A 17,319-nucleotide genomic window follows, 5' to 3' on the forward strand; every position below is an offset into this window, starting at 1 on the left:
AGTACTGAATTTGAAAATTAAATTAGATGTTTTGAAGTGAATCAATTCAGGTCAACAACAAGCGGATGTGTGCCATAATTTAGGACTTGCAAGTTTAACTATAAGAACAATTATAAAAAAATAAAGAATTAATTTTATCAGCGGGAAAGATAGCTGTTCCACTGCAAGCAACTAGGGCAAGCTGACTATTAGGATTGAAATGGAAAGACTTTAACTAATTTTATTGAAGATAATATCCAATGCAGAATTCAGTTAAGTTAAATATTATAAAAGAGAGAGAGAGATATTAGCCAGTATAATGATCTGAAGAAAACTCACCTTAAAAAAAAAAAAGAAAAAAAATGTGGATCCATTTAAAACTAGTAAGGGCTGGTTGAATAGATTTAAAATTCAGGGAGAAGCCCCAAGTGCAGATGAAGGAGCCGAAACTTTCAAAAAAACTTGTTAAAATTATTGAAGAGGGGTACAGGCAGGCCTCGCATAATGCGAGTTCAATTAACGCGATTTTCAGTTAACGCTATTTGAAAAATTATACCACTTTTCACTTTACACGATGCAAATTTCCAGTTAACGCGACCTCTTTTTTTTGGTGCGATAGTTGAAAAAAATTTGAATCGCACTTTAAGCTTACCGTGTGTTGTACGGTCAATAAACAAACGTTTGCCTGCTTCCCGCCTCGGTGTGTTCCATCAACCATCGGAAGAAGATGTGTTACTTTTTTGTGTCCTGCTAATAAAGTCAATGCATACTTGCATAAAAATTCAAATTTTTAAATGAACCAGATGAAAATGTTACCGAGAAGGAGATAACGGTAAAAGAATTAGATGAAATTATTTTGTATCGCAGAGAACCCTCAAACAAAAGGTTTGAGGTTTTCTGGGATATTTATTTCTCCAGGGCCCAGAGAAGATTGTTGTCGGCTATCGGAAATTGATTGATGAAAAGAGAAAGTGAACACTGTTCAAATATTTCCGCAAGAGTCATTTCTTCATTGTGTATTTTATGTCAGAGGTTCCCAAAGTTTCTCGGTTCACGGCGCCCTTAGTGTATCAGTAATTTTTTCAAGGCGCACCCAGACCAAAAGAAATACCTAACAGTTCCGTTTAGTAGTTAGGTCCAAACAACTTAAGAAATGCTGAAACTGTGAACTACCTGGAGCTAGCAGTTCGTGCGGTGTCCGACAGATGTCGGGTATCGCTGTGTTTCCCTTGAAAATTTAAAATATTCTGCGGCGCGCAGTTTGGGAACCGCTGTTTTATGCAATAAACATTTAATTCCATAATTATTTTCATTATCTTTTACATTGTAACAAAACAAAAACAAAACAAATAACAAAAAGTTATTTAAAAGGTATTTTTAAAATTCTTTATGAACATTCCAGAAGGTCAAGGACCAATTATAATTTTTCCTATTGATTATTATATTCGATTAACGTGTTTCCGTTTTGCCCAATGCACTCGCGGAACGAATTAATCGCGATAATCAAGGCCAGCCTGTATTATGTATTATACTTCTCAACAAGTTTTTAACATAGATGAAGCGGGACTTTTGTGGAAAAGAATGCCTAAAAGAAGTTTCATATTGAAAGAAGAAAAAAATTAAAACCTTTAATTTTTTGAAAATTAATCTGTTAATTGTAAATGTAGACATAGATTTTTGGGAATTTCACGTTTTTGCGGAAGTATTGACATGTAACACCCACAAATATGGAGACCCGACTGTACTTTATAATAATCAAAAGTTATTATTAAAATGATTAGTTATAATAAATTTTTTAAATGGTTTTTAAATCTACACAATGTGTATAAAAAAAAATTTTAATCAAAAATAATAAGAATTCAAATGAACCAGAAGCTAGCACAAGCAAAAACAACTTACATTCATCAGAGAAATTCAGAAAAAGCGTTGCTGAAACTACCACAAATTTAAAAGGGTGTTTACGACTGAGAAGCAAAATTCTTTGGGCATGTTACTATTTAAGCAATTTTTAGAACAGTAAAAAACCAAATAGAATCAATATTACGAAGTGCCATTATAAAACGCATGGAGGTATAGTATAAAATATGTACAGTGTAATCTGATTCTTTGCAAGAAACTCTTAACTTAAAGATTGAGTTGTCTTTACAACATACAGTGACAGGGACCTTTATTTCAAGGTAAGAAGAAATGAGTCTGCAAACTCTAAAGGCATGTTATGTTATTGGACAGAATCGAAAACCATTTTCAGATGGATAATTTGTTAAGTCGCTGGTGCTAGTTGTTGAACAGGAAAAACGTTTTTAGAGACGCTCCTAGTAATGATACTGTACAACACAGAGTACATGAACTAGGGAAATTTATAGCCATGGAAGTGGCTGAATGTGTCAATGAAAGTCCATTCTTCAACTTATGTCTAGATGAAAGCAGGGAGTTAACATAAACCAGACAAATACTTATATGAATCCACACGTTATTTTGATATTGATAAATGTCATTTTTGTAAAAAAAAAAAAAACTACCGTGCTTAATTTTTCTAAATGAATGCTTCAAAGGCCAGAAATATTTATAATGTAGTAAAAAAGACTTGAATCTTCTTGGCATTCAAATTGGAAATGTTGAATTTCCATTGTTTATCCATCAAGAAGTGCTTGTTTGCAAATCTATTAAGAAATCAATGGATAATATAGAATCAACGGTAAAGAAGGTTATTAATATAGTAAATTTTTAGAAATAATTTTTGACATTACTGATGAAAGGCATAAAGCACTTCTTAACTACAATCGTATCTGCTGGTTAAGTTTTGATTCAGTGTGCAGGGACTGTGTGAACTTTATGATAATGTAGTAACTGCCTTGACCCTAAAATATGATTTAGTACTACAATTCCAACAAACCTCCATTCGTGGTTGCATCCTATTTTTAAAAGATTTTTTACCAAAGTTTAGTTCCATAAATCATGAACTTCAAAATAGATGTTTGACAATTATTGATGCTCTTTTGATAATCAAGAGATTCAAAAATACTACTGCTGACATAACCACACAAGTAAAAATAGATGATCTCTACAGTTTATAAGCATTAATGAATTCCTTTCAGATAATTATAATTCACTTGGTGCTAAGGCTGAAATAAAAAAAAAAAAAAAAAAAAAAAAAAAATGTATCTTGAAAGATTGCATGATGAATTGGAAGATAGATTTCAAGGGTTACAGTTTATTATTTGTATTTTTGCCATTTCAAGAGATCAATCATAACAATTTCCTAGAAATGCACAACAGCCTATCATCCTTTCATGGAACAGGAAATAAAATGGAGCAACATAAAGTTTGCGCTGATGGAACTTTGCAGAGATGAGCAAATATGTACTTTTTTCATAATAAAAATACCACAGTAGAAAGTTCTGGTGTGATCTGTAGTAACACTCAGAGCATTATAAAGTTGCTCATATTTCTATACTAATTTCAAGAGTATTTCCTTCATTTCATAAAAAACAAATTTCAAAATAAAATTACTGATAAAAACCTTCAGTCAGCAATGCATCACTTTTGATGAGGGAATTGTGCCCAATTTTCCTTTTAACAAGTTAGTGCAATAAAACATACTTTTTCATGTGGTATTTCTTGTATGATTAACCCTTGTGATTTTTAGTTAGTTTCAATTATGTTTAAAGTTTGTTTATTTTATACTTATTAAACAAGAAATAAAAATGCAAAAAATATTACGGCCTCATTTCAAAACATTATTTTCTGAAACCCCTTTAAGAATAATTTTACAAAATTACAACACAAATGCAAACGGTTAGGAATTATATGTTACTACTTCAGAAGTATGTACAAAAAAGCATATAATGATTACTTTTGCTTTAATTTTTGTTAAGTTTTTGGATTAATATCAATTGTCTATTGCATAGGTTTATCATCACAAGAATTCAATTTTAAAAATAACTATGGGTTCATTTATAGGAGAATTATAGAAATATAGATGACTGTGGCCACCAGTAATTTGTGATGACCGCACTTGCAGCCACAAAAATGCTTCTTGTGAGAACCACTGGTACAGAGTTTGCAGGCCTGTGGTTTAAAAGGGAATGAAATATATGCAATGCAGGATGGATTTATGAAAATCTGCTTTCAGTCAGAGTAACTTATCGTTGGAACTGACTTCAATCTGGTTTTGCAGACATAGTTTGAATAAATTTATGGAAGCATCAGACATTATTAGAAGAGACAGACAGATGAGGTAGGTAGGCAGGGTTTTTTTTTTTTTTGATAATGCTGTATAAGTTTACTTTCCTCAATCATTTGCCACTATTAATACCAATACTATTTTTAGTAACTGGTAAAAAGAGACTTAAGTTGTCTTAGCAGATTTAGTAAATATTCTGTGTATGTATTCCAATATATCTTTAAAAATTTATGTAATTTTATGTGATACTTTTAATTGCATCTGCCAGCAGAAGAGACAAAGTCGCCCCCTCAAAGCACAGTGTTAATAATAATAAGGGTCTTGTTTATTTGTTGTGAAATGCAGGGCAACTCCAGCAACAACTTTACAAAATAAGACAACGAAAAGATTATCTTTTACTTTTATACTTTTTCATAATTAAATTTCTTTCTTATAATTAAATAAACAAAATTACTACAGATCTTGTCAAAATTTCATTCTCTGCATCTATTATTCTGTTGAAGATAGGGAGGACATTATATGATATAAGAGTAAAAGAATTATATTATTTAAAAAAAATTAAGTAAATGAATCAATTATAACAGAAATATGAGCAAGTATTTAAGATATTTACATGTTAAGAAAATAACAAGTATTCTATTTCTTTTTATTTGGAAAAAAATTAAAACCCTTACCAGGCGTCTGAACAAAGCATGAAGATGGAGGACTAAGAGGACTTGTTGACTGGTCAGAACAAGCTTGAGGCATTGCACGCATCATTAAACGACCCCATGTAGCCACATTAATATTCATTTGACCTGGACGGAGAAAGTTTTTTCCTAAAAAAATATTTTTCACATTATTAATCAGTAAAAAACTCGAATCAAAATAATAAAAATATAGTAAAGGAGAATATACTATAACACTGAAAATGATACTAAACTCAGTGCTGAATAAATTTTCAGAAACAAGGTAAAACTAACACAGTAAATATAAGCTAAATAAGTGGTTTTCAAACTGTTTCACAGAACTTCCCAAATGAATCAGAATCTGTAAATTTTGTTACTGATTTTTCATTTAAGTTCTACAAGTTATATATTACCCTCAATGCTATCTACCACTAGTCAATAGAAAAATGTTGCCATTTAGCCTGGAACCTTGGCATATATATAAAAGCCTCAACAGCACCTTATGTTTGAATGGAGCAGTCTTAGAAAGGCAATATTAAAGGAGCTGTTAATAGCACTGTTGTATTAGATATATTAAATTTAGTTGATCATTTTATTTTAATATTTTATTTGTAACGTGTAATACACGTTACATTATGAATGTAAATTTAATTTGCTCTCTACTCCCCTCACTTTTAGCCTATGTATGGTCTGATGATGAGATCTGGCAAGGTTGGTTGTTGTTGGATTTTATTTTGGCGCAAAAGCAGCTTTAGCAATATTGCGCCTATTAGTATTATGTGACAATGACATTAACTTTTCTTAATTATGGTTTATATCTAGCTAAAAAAATCCTATTAGTTTTAAATAAGTAAATATATTTTCAGTGTTGGCGTTATCACCTAGGATTTGTGATAAAGTAAGGGAATCCTGAATATTTATAGAGATATGGAAGGCTGATTGTCAGACCATGTGGTATTGTGGACATTCTATAAGGAAAAGTTTTACAGCGAGTTGACAAGAACAGTGAAAACATTCTGGAGGATTTGCTTTTGTGAGTAAGTACAAGTGTGTGAGATGCGTGTGTCCAATGTGCAGTCTGGTTAAAATGACTTTTTCATGCTGATTCTTATGAAGACTTGAATTCCATGGCTGAATCTGGCAAGGATCCTGAAAAATCACCTTTGTAACAAGTTTAGTTTAATTAGATCAAAAGCATTTAATAAACAAATTTTTTTTATTTAAAGATTCAAACCATAACCTGGTGCACAAAAAGCATAAGTTATTCCAATAAGCTGTATTTCTTTATACTGTGCTGAGGCAAAACCCAAAAGTTTCCAAAATATGTGATTACAGAAATTTACAAATAATGGCAAGTGTATGCTCTGATTGCTATTACTGATTATGAAATTCTCAGCTACACAAAAATCCAAAAACTGGAGGGCTGAAATTTTTTTTTTGTTTACATCAGTGTCATATCACATGTAAAAAACAAATGCTGCTGCAGAATCACATGAAATTTATTTCATGTGATTCTCTGGTATTATTTTTTCTTCACGATTTATCTTATAGAAAAAAATAATAAAGTGACAAAATACATCTATAAGAAATTTTCAATAAGCATTTACAGAAAGAAGTGACACTGAAAATAAACCACATATTTAGAGTTAGCCATGTTAGATGTTGGTCCAAAATTGTAACAATCTGTATTTGACAAACTAGTGGTTTAGTTTCATGTAATAAATATAGTTAATGATCTAAAAATATGAAAACATACACAAAATGTTTATAAATATAAATTTTTGATAAAAAAAAATAAGATAAAATTTCGGATGTTTGCAATAAAAAGAAACCCGGGTTTTACTCAGTTGCAATTTCATACAACCAGTAACTTTAAGAATGTGATTATCATTATTATGTTATGGTCCTTTTCCATATCTAGACGTCTGCAGTTTCTTTTACAATTGAACCACCTTAGGCTCCTTCTAGCATACTCATTCCATCAACCCATTCTTTTTTACAGTTTCCAAACCTGTTTGCAAAATTCGGATGTGACCTAGTGTTTGCTTTATACATTGGAATAATGACCTCAGTCTTCTGAGGAAAAGTGCCTGTCTACAACTGACAGAACTCCATATCTCAGACTAACACCCTGTCTGCACAGGTACCACTCTCAACAACTCATAAAGAATGATAAATATTGAACCAATTTTTGCAACCATCATCAAAATCAGCATTTGAGTAAATGTAAAAAATCACTCCCTCTCAAAAGTGACATGGAGTATGTTTAGCCAGCAGAATTGCATTTCAGTTATATATATAATCAACAGTGTATTTATATCAATAGTGTTGTTTAAAATAAATCAGAATATTTATAGCAGAAAAGGAAATTTAACCTTCTTTACATAAAATTTATTTTACAATTTGTTTCTCAATAATGTATTTCTTTTCATGAAATAAAAGAAAATATCACAGAAAAACAAAACCTGTCGGTCCAACACTGACTTTTTAACAATTTTAGCACAGTTTCAAACAAAATACACTGGTATGCAAAACTTAAGGACCAAAACTATTTCTAAAGGTTACAACCGCAAAATCAAACGAAACAGCCTGTGGCGATTTGCATAACTGTGGCCGTTCAGTAGAAAGCTGGTGCACGTGTAAAAATTTGAATCGTGATGAGAGGCTCACATGAATAGATAAAAGCAGCAGTTCAGCAGTTATGTGCAAATTATCAAATGGTGAGCACGATTGATACAGATGTTCAATTGGTTTCATACAGTGCTACAGATGTTGTTATTTGTTGTTATTTGGTTTTTAGGAGCATTAGCAACTAAGGCCATATTGCTCCGGGAATATGCGGTGGTCATTCCCTGACCTTTCCGCATCCTCCGTATTTGATGGTGACGGGCTCGAACCCCGTTCTAATCAAGAAGCGTATGCTACGCACTGCTGCTCCTTCCCACCTGGCCACGGAGGCGCCTAGTGCTATAGACAATGAAATGGCCAGTAGACAACATCTGGATGACTTTACTTGGGGTCGAATAATTGGGAAGCTTGAGGAAGGTCAAAGTGCGAGGAGTGTGACTGCAGAGTTCAGTATCGCCAATATCATCGTCTCACGTGCGTGGTTGGCTTTCAGAACGACAGGTACAGCTGTTTGAAGGACCAGTGGTGGTTGTCCACGAAAATACAATATGCAATGATGACCTCAATATACACCTACAGGCCAAGAGGGACTGACACCAGACAGCGGGATCCATTGCAAACCAGCTGCACAGGACACAGGATATTGCGGTTTCAGTTATTGTTTCAGTTGTGGCCAGGCGACTCCACAAAGGTAGACTGTTTGCCCAATGGCCAGTACATTGTGTCCCTTTACCACCTGCCCATTGGACACACTGTTTACAGTGGTGCAGGGAACGCAAGGACTGGACAGCAGCACAATGGGGGTAAGGTACTCTTTACTGATGAGAGTAGATTTGGTCTCAGCAGCGATTCTGGTTGTCAGCTAATCTGGCACATGGTATCACCCCGCAAACATCACTGAAAGGGATCGATATGGTGGTCGAGGTGTTCTTGTCTGGAGAGGCATTATCTTGGATGGACGTACACAACTCCAGATACTGAAAGGCAGTACTGTAACCGGTGCACGCTACTGTACTGAGGTAATCCTTCCCCATGTGCATCTGTTCCAAGGTGCCATTGGCCCCAAGTGTTTATGGATGATAACACCACACCCCATCGCATTGCAGCTGTTGATATGCTTTTGGAAAGTGAAGATGTTGTTCGTGTGGATTGGCCTGCCCATTCCACCAAACTAAATCCCATAAAAAACATATGGGATGCCCTCGGGAGACGCCTAGCTGCACGTCCACACACACCAGAAAATGTTCACCAGCTGAAGATGGCACTGACAGAGGAATGGATGATGTTACTGCAAGAACTTATCAACAACATTGTTCTAAGTATGGATAGGCAGTGCAAAGCCTGCGTTGACATTAGGGGTGACCACATCTCCTACTGAGGATCACCTCTTCCCTTTGTTCAAACTTGGCAGTGATGCATCTATATCTATATAACATCTATATCAGTGCTATGTTGCCATTTTTGAATAAAGTCCCTCTGTACCGTTTTGTTTCCTTCATCATTTCTGTACCTCAGAAGGTTCATTTGGTATACTGTTCCCAATATCCAGGCCACTCCTATGAGAAGTGGCTGGTCCTTAAGTTTTGCACACCAGTGTATCACAATAATTTATTTGTATTTGAAAAAACTGACTTTGAATAAGACTACTGTAGGAAGATGAAACAGAAAAGATCACAGAAATTCTCTTGAAATCAGTTTTGAATATTGTGGAAAACAAGTAAATATAACAATAACTAAGTCTGCTTTTAAATGTCTAGGCGCATTATAGCCTAAGCTGCTCTTGCACCAACAGCTTTTAAATAACAACAATAACAACAACAGCTTTTAAATGTAACATTAAGCAGCTTTTTTCTGGAAAAATTTTGTTGATTTCCCCTGATGTAAATTTAGTTTCTTTTTATAAACAGTTCTCTTTTTCAGATTTTGCTTCATCAGGATTTTAAGAAATGGCATAGGTTTATCTTTTTACTTATCTTACTTTCCACTGTTTCTAAACTATGTTTCTTTTAATCAACAGCATTAGGAACTTTACTAAAAGTATCCTCCCATTTCTTTGAAAGAGAAACTGCCTTTAGCCAGCATGTAGCTGATTGCTAGAACAAACATCCATTTGTCATTGTGGAAGTTGAGAGCTTAAATAAATTCAAGGAAAAACTGGACAAACTTTTGGAGCGAATGCATGGGTGAAATTACAAGTTTTTTTTTTTTTTTTTTTGGATAATGCTGTATAAGCTTGCTTTCTTGCATCATATGCCTCTACCACTGCTAATATACTTTAATAGAATCTGAATTTAACTTAGCATATCATCCCTTTTCTAAAAAATGCTTGATGTCTTCCATGTGCTTTAACAAATTGATTTCCTCATTTTATGATCTGGCTTTATTTCATGCTGTTAATTTTTTTGACTATGTAGTAGTTAATACTTAATTCCTCTTGTACCCTGATAATTTTCAACATTTTAACGATGTTCTATAGTCCGTAATAATATCACCAATGAAATTAAATGACCCATCAACAAAAGGGCCACAAAATTTAGTAAATAAAACTTTTACTAAAATAGATAAGAGTTTATATTTGGGTGTATTGTTTTCTTTTACTTTAAATACATAAGACCACCAGTTAGTCAATTCTTCAGGTTTCACCCACATTATAAATATTTAGCTTTTTCATTTCATTTACTGCTGGATCTGTTACATATTTTTATACTTCTTCCAAAAGAGTACCCAAAATTTCTACAGGAATTATATTGCGTAAAAGTTTAGCTACCTTACAAATGATGTTACACAACGATTCTCATTCCTGGCTTTTGAGTGCAATGCAGATAAATATATTACACACGTATTATTTAAAGGCAGAGTTTTGAAAAGATACTCACTAGTTCTTTTCATAGGCAGAAATGCCAACATTCAGATATTTATCACAATATTACTTTTACAGTCTTTGAAATCAATATTTTTTAAGTCATCGACACAATCTTATTTTGTTAAAAAATTCTGGTTTTAAGAAGTACCACAAAAATGTTTTAGTAAAATTTTAAATTTCAGTATGCACCAAGTGCATTCTAGGATTCTCTCTTTGGTGGATTATTCTAATTTATTAAAATGAGGCAAGATACCTCTATAAAAAGTAACACTTATTTCTCATCATGGTTAAATAACAATACTAAAACTGCATCCTTTCATTTTTGATTTGAAGCTGATCTTTTCTGCTTTTGTATGTGACCCTTAAGTATTTCAATAGACTTCATTTTCTCTTTAGACACATTACATTTATCATACACAACAATAACTAGTTTATGTTTACCTCGTACTATTCAGTCAAAAAACTAATATAATACATTATTAAGGGATCATTCAATAAGCTAAGCCTTTCACACATCACAAACACACTTAAGAAACCAATTTCTTATTAGCCTGAGCACTTCCCACTTAATGTTGAAATTTAACATACATTTAAACTATTTTTACTTAACGTATTTTTTTTGTACTTCAGAAAACATGCGCTTAGGGTGACTCATTTATGTCATAGAATACATCGTTTACAAAGTTTTCAATAATTTTGTTGTAGCAACTAAAGAAAACATTGGCTGAATTATGCAATTTGAGAACTATATTTCCATTGATATTTAGAAGATTTACATTTTTATCTTTATTGAGCATATCAACTCCATTTTTGCAACCTCTCCATGGTTGCACAGTTGTCACAAAGGCAAATGCTAACTTGAGTGAATTCAAGTGCATTTCTTTTTAAAAGCTCACTTATTTTTCGGAAAATATTTTTTCCTATTTAAAGATTTTCTTTTGCTCCAGTAATCCAGTAAACGTCCAGTAATATCCATATTCTGTTCTTCATCAAAGACTCTTACCATGATGTTCACTATCTTACTCCCAGCTTCATCAATAGCACAAATTCCAACTCTACTTTTTTCCTGTTTAGCATGCATGAATTTCTGATTCCACCAGTATTTCATTTATTTTTTTTTTTAATGAAAATCCCAAACACGAGAGGTTTTAGAAACTATAGTACTTAGTACCGTGCTTGGGTTGGAGGTCGAGAAGATGAAAGAAAATATTTGTTGACATTAGACTTGAACTACTGTAGACTAATTTTCAAGAAATACGTATGAAGGAAGGTTGTTCCAGAAAACGGCAGTTGAATGAATAAATGAGGAAGATGAAAAGGTTGTTCTGTGAGTTTGGAGTTGGACAGTAAATGGATGTTGGCTAGTGGCAGCAAGTGTTCGGACTGTTTTGAAAGAGAGAGCAGGAATTATAGAAGCCAATTCAGAAGAACAGTGCTTATGGGAGTATGAGTAGAAAAGGCATACAGCAGAAACAGTACGTCTAGGTGACAGCGAGTGGAGAGAGAGAGAGACTGTTAGAGAGGAGTCATTAATTAACCTAACTGCACTCTTCTGAATGGAATCTAGAAGACTGAGAGAGGTTCGGGGCCTCCGCCCCAGATGTTGGAACAATATTCCATTGTAGTGTGGATTTGCGATTTGTACAAAGTGAACAGCTGTTTGAAGAAAGTAACGCCGAGAATGAAAGATAAAAAGAAAGTTTTTTAGAAGCAGAGGAAGTAATATATGTAATTTGCTCGAGAGATTAAAAGTCAGGGTAATCCCCAAAAGAGATATATCATTTTGCCTATAAATCGGAGTATCACCAGAGATAAGCATAGGAGCAGAAGAATCTTTTTGCGAGATATAAGACAAGACTGAGTTTTCGAAGGATTGAAATCAACTAAGTTGTCTTTGCCCCACTGGAGGATTACCTAGAGATCGGCATTTAAGGAATTGGTAGCAGATTTTCGAGAAGTTGAAGCTGATTGAGCAGGACAAGGTTTCTCAAAATGGAAAGTGGAATGCAATATGCTATCATCGGCAAAACTATGGATAGGATTTACAGCCAATGGAAGAAGATTCATTAATATACAAAAGAATTGAACCTTGGGGAACAGCATTAGTGAAGAAGTTAGAAAACAGAGAGCCATCTACCATCACCCTCAGTCTGTGATCAGAGAGAAAACTGGATAACCAATTACAAAAAACAGTTGGCAAACCATAAGATGAAAGCCTATTCAGAAGGCCTTTATGCTAAACAGGATCGAAAGCCTTTGAGATGTCAAGAGCAACTACTTGTGTTTCACCAAAATTTTCCATTGATTTTGTCCATAAATGAGTAACATAAGCCAGAATATGACCAGTGGATCGACACTGATGGAATCCATACAGCCAATCAGTGATCAGATGGAAGGTTTCTAGGTAGTTTAAGAGATGGCGGTTAATTGATTTCGCCATTATTTAGAAACAATAGAAGTAAATGCAATAAAACGATAATTGGATGAGCGGGATTTGTCACCCTTTTTAGGAATTGGCTGGATATGAGCAAATTTCCAAGCAGAAGGAAAAACACCTTTGGAATAAGTAAGTGAAAAAAAAAAAGGTGGCAAAGAAGAGGAGTAAGTTCAGGAGCACAGAATTTGAGAACAAGTGGAGAAATACCATCAGGACCTAGAGCTTTCTTTCCATCAAGATTCGTTAAAATCCTTCTGACATCCTTTTGATGGAAGACAACAGGATGTATTGAATGGAGGGTGTTGAGAATGGTGGGAGGTGTTTTACCAAGATCATAAATATACGAGTTGGAAGAAAACTGGGATGAACACAGGTCAGCTTTATCTCCTTGGCTGAAGTGACAACAGAACCATCTGGTTTTGACAGAGGTGGGAGCAGAGATGGGCAAAAGTTGTGGTCAATAGCTTTGGCAAGAGACCAGAATGCTCGGCTACCATTAGGACAAGAAGCAAGTTTTTTCCTCTTAGTCTGTTCAAAATCTAGTTTGGACTGATTAATAACTGCTTTACAATTGTTGTGAGCTTTGGTGTAGGCAGAAAATGAAACTGAAGAATTGGAAACAAGCCAATTATGATATGCAACGTTCTTCTCTTGAACAGCCTTACCACATTAATTGGAAAACCAAGGTTTAGATAATGGATGAGATTTTAAAGTGGAGTGTCGAATAAAGGACTCCATTCCTACAAGAATAATTTCACTGACACGATCTGAGCAAACGTTGACATCAGAAGTTTTGAAACAGTAATCTGACCTAGGAATAGAAGAAAAGAAATCTCACAGGTCATCCAATTTTGCATTCTTGTAATGCAAAATTGGATGACCTGTGAACACGAGGTTGGGAATAGCCATGGAGAAGAGAATCATGAAGTTGTGATTTCAGATGCCTAAAGGACCACTCGCTTCGACAGTGCACTTAGAAGGGTTGTTTTTGAGAAAAAAGACAAGTGTGTTGGCTGTATGGTTAGAATTGTCCTGTATTCTGGTAGGTAAATGAACAATCTGTGCAAGGTAACTAGCAATTGCAAAAGCCTCAGCATCTTGACCAGCTGGGTCAATGTGACTAGAAAACAGATGCTAGCTGGAGTTGTGAACATTAAAATCACCTCACTGTTAGGAAAGTTGGACTGGAGAAAGTCAAGTTGCAAAGAGATGAAGTCAAAGAACTCCAAGTGGTTAGTGGAGTTGAGAGAACGGTAGAGACAACAGATGAATTCGACGCAATGAGGTAGAGAGATTTTAAGCCAGAGAAGATTGAAAAGAGGAGGTTGCAAATTATAAAGTCTCTGACAGGGAATATCGAAATGGACATATCCACAACTACCACCTTTGAAGTGAATAATTTGGGAAACTGAGATGAGCAGTAGTTGAATCAACCAATAACTGAGATTCTGTCAGAAAAAGTACATGGGGTTTGGCAGAGTGCAAAAGGAAATCGACATCGTTGAGATTAGAATTGAGACCACATATATTTATAAAATGAACTAGGAAGTGTTTGGGAGGTTTATATCTTTTCATAGCTAACCTTACTCTATTAGTTTGACTATTGATGGTGTATTCAATCGTAAGAAAAAGTGAGGAGGAAGGGACATGCTGTATAAAGTAATGACATTTTTGGATATGGCGTACACATGGTTAGAATATATCCAGATCCTTGACATAACGGGGCCTCGACAATGCTTCCCGTATACACACTATTCGGACTCCTTCCAGTCACTATCTGGCAGAGTAGAGGTAGCAAGATTATACACTAGCTGATCTAGTAGCCTCCTAAAGAGTACCAATAGGTTCGGTCCGGTGTTCTAACTAGCAGCCGGCCGGCAAACACCGTTTTAGAGCTGTACCCTCGAAATGTAATGAAGATTGGATCTAGCCATGATGTTCATCATAACCTCAAAAGTCATCAGTCATACTGCATGATGGAAGAGGTGGGGAAAGGTTGACGGGAACTTAGCTCTGGAAACTAAAGATGGGTTCCACCACTTCAAGCTTCCAAAAAGCAAAGTGGTAATATTGCACCTTACTATGTTTGCATTTTTCTGGCCAAGATTTGGTATTCCAGTAGTAGTATGAGGTAAAATCTGGTTGGTTATTGTTCAGATATTACTTATGGCTTGTGACTGGACTATATCATTAAACTTAAAATGAGACATATTCTATTCCTGTGTGCCCTATGAAGTTTCCAAGTGGGGAGATGCAATGTAGGTGAGTATATCCATGTTTGCAGCTTGCAAAGGATCAGTTTTTTTTTTTTTTTTTTGTTTTGTAGTTGTTGGTGCATCGGCTTCTGTGGCCATAGTGCACCTCCCAAGGTTTTTTGCAGTACTTTGATCCAAGCCCGAGGCAGGATTCGAACCCGCGACCTTTGGGTTGCCAGGCAGGCACTTTACCCACCCGGCTAGCCCGGTCGGCACAAAGGATCAGTAAATGATCACTATTTAGTGGGTTATCATGAATTGACTACTATGTATTAGCAAATATGGAGTGAGAAGACATTGAAAGGTCAAATGCAATCATGGATCCTGTAGAAAAATGGATATGGGTAGGCTCATCAGTGTTCACACAGGGTAAGTTGATAAGCATCAAGCAGGGATTCTATCAGATTACCTCTCTCTTATCAATTGTTGGAGATCCCCAGAGAAGTAAATTAGGAGGGAGATATATACAAGCCATTATAAGATTGATAACAATTACAATGTGCTCTGCCAGTATTACTGAGGATACCTTAAAGGTTCAGGGTAAACTACTAGTTTGGGGGAGAAAGGATAATACAGATGTGTTTGTCTGATATATTGGGCAAAGTAATGTTGCACATACTCCTAGAGTTCTTGTTTGTCAGATCATATTAGCAAGATGTTCCGAGGGCAGAAACATTTCAAATTAGAGAGTAGCTAATGCCAGGAAAGAGAGCTTAAATAACTTTAAAGGGTGTATCAGTATACAAGAACATTAATTCTCAATTATTTATACAGTAATGTCAGAAGTGTGATCAATAAAATGAGTGAATTTGAACTGCTGATTAGGGTCATCCCAGAAATAAGGGATGATGAGTTCCAGTATGGTATGTACAATGTACTTAGGAAGGATAGGGCAGATAGAATGGTTGATGGGGTCATGCTTATCAAAAGCAGCCTAAGCACTATGAAAGCTTTCCCAGATTCAGATGTTTCGCACGCTAGTATAGAATCTGTATGGTGTGAGATTATTTGTTATTTGGTTTTTTTTTTAGGAGCATTAGCAACTAAGGCCATATTGCTCCGGGAATATGCGGTGGTCATTCTCTGACCTTTCCGCATCCTCCGTATTTGGTGGTGATGGGCTCGAACCCCGGTCTAATCAAGAAGCGTGTGCTACGCACTGCTGCTCCTTCCCACCTGGCTACGGAGGTGCCCTATGGTGTGAGATAGTTGGAAACAAAGGGATAATGAGAGTGGAAGTAATCTACAGGCCAGTGATTGTGAAGATTATGACGGGAGCCTCTACATGCAAATGGAATGGGTAAGTAAGCATGAATGTCTTATTATGGCTAATTTAACTCTAATTGATTGGAGCAAATAGGAAGGAAACTGCACACGGGGGCCAAAATTTTTAAATCAACTAGATGATTGCTATTTGTATCAACATGTCAGGGAAAGTACTAGAGGAAAAGAATATTCTAGACCTGATCATCATGATGATCCGGGAATATGCAGGAATATAATAGGACTGACAGGGGTAACAGAGTTCTACAGTGGACGATGAAGAGAGAGAGAGAGAGAGAGAGAGAGAGAGAGAGAGAGAGAGAGAGAGAGGTAGCAGTAGTTAAAGGCAAAGGAAATGGTTATAATTTCAGGTCAGGAAGATACAACGGCTTAAGGTGCTACACGGCCTCTAATAACTGGGTAGATATCTCAGAGAGCGAATACAATTAAATATGGTATACTTTAAAACATTAATCATAGAAGCCTCAAATGCTTACATACCATTAAAAAAATCTCCACGAGGAGGATTCCAAGTTGGATGAATAATGGAGTTGCCAGATTACTTGAGCAGAAAAAGATGGCATGGAAATGTTACAGAGCAATAAAAATAACTGAAGCCTATGACAGCTACAAAGTAATCTGTAATAGTGCCACAGAAAAGGTCAGGCTGGCAAAGGTAGATTAGGAGAAATCTCTGGCAAAGAGAACAAAGAGTGGGGATAAGGAATTCTTCACATATAAAAATGCAAAGAAGAGAAGGACACTAGATCAAACCCTTACGTAATATATGGGCATGGTATTAGATACCCCAGCTGTAGTTGCAGATGAATTGAACAGTTACTTTGCACTGATATTTAGATAAGAAAACCCCTTTATGTCAAAGAGAAATTATGGGAATGAAGTGGAAAAATATGTAATTAATGATACTGAAATTTCACATGATTATTTAATTAAAACACTTTTGAGCCTACAGGCCAGTAAGGCTCCTGGAGTTGATGGCATATACCCTATAATCATAAGAGAGGTGGCAAGTGACCACATTA

At 35.2% G+C, this 17,319-nt stretch overlaps 1 protein-coding gene across 1 annotated transcript in view; it reads right to left on the minus strand.

The window, feature by feature from the left end:
• The window catches only part of Pkn (serine/threonine-protein kinase N), a 718,384-nt gene that overhangs the window by 345,877 nt on the left and 355,188 nt on the right, over positions 1 to 17,319 (minus strand). The window contains exon 11 of the mRNA XM_090368665.1: positions 4,837 to 4,980. Within this exon, the coding sequence (XP_090224791.1) occupies positions 4,837 to 4,980 (144 nt within the window). The remainder of the gene's footprint in view (positions 1 to 4,836; positions 4,981 to 17,319) is intronic.

Source organism: Mastigoproctus giganteus, chromosome 2 (assembly GCF_048544385.1).
Source record: "Mastigoproctus giganteus isolate SK-2022 chromosome 2, ASM4854438v1, whole genome shotgun sequence".
NCBI classification, from domain to species: Eukaryota; Metazoa; Arthropoda; class Arachnida; order Uropygi; family Thelyphonidae; genus Mastigoproctus; species Mastigoproctus giganteus.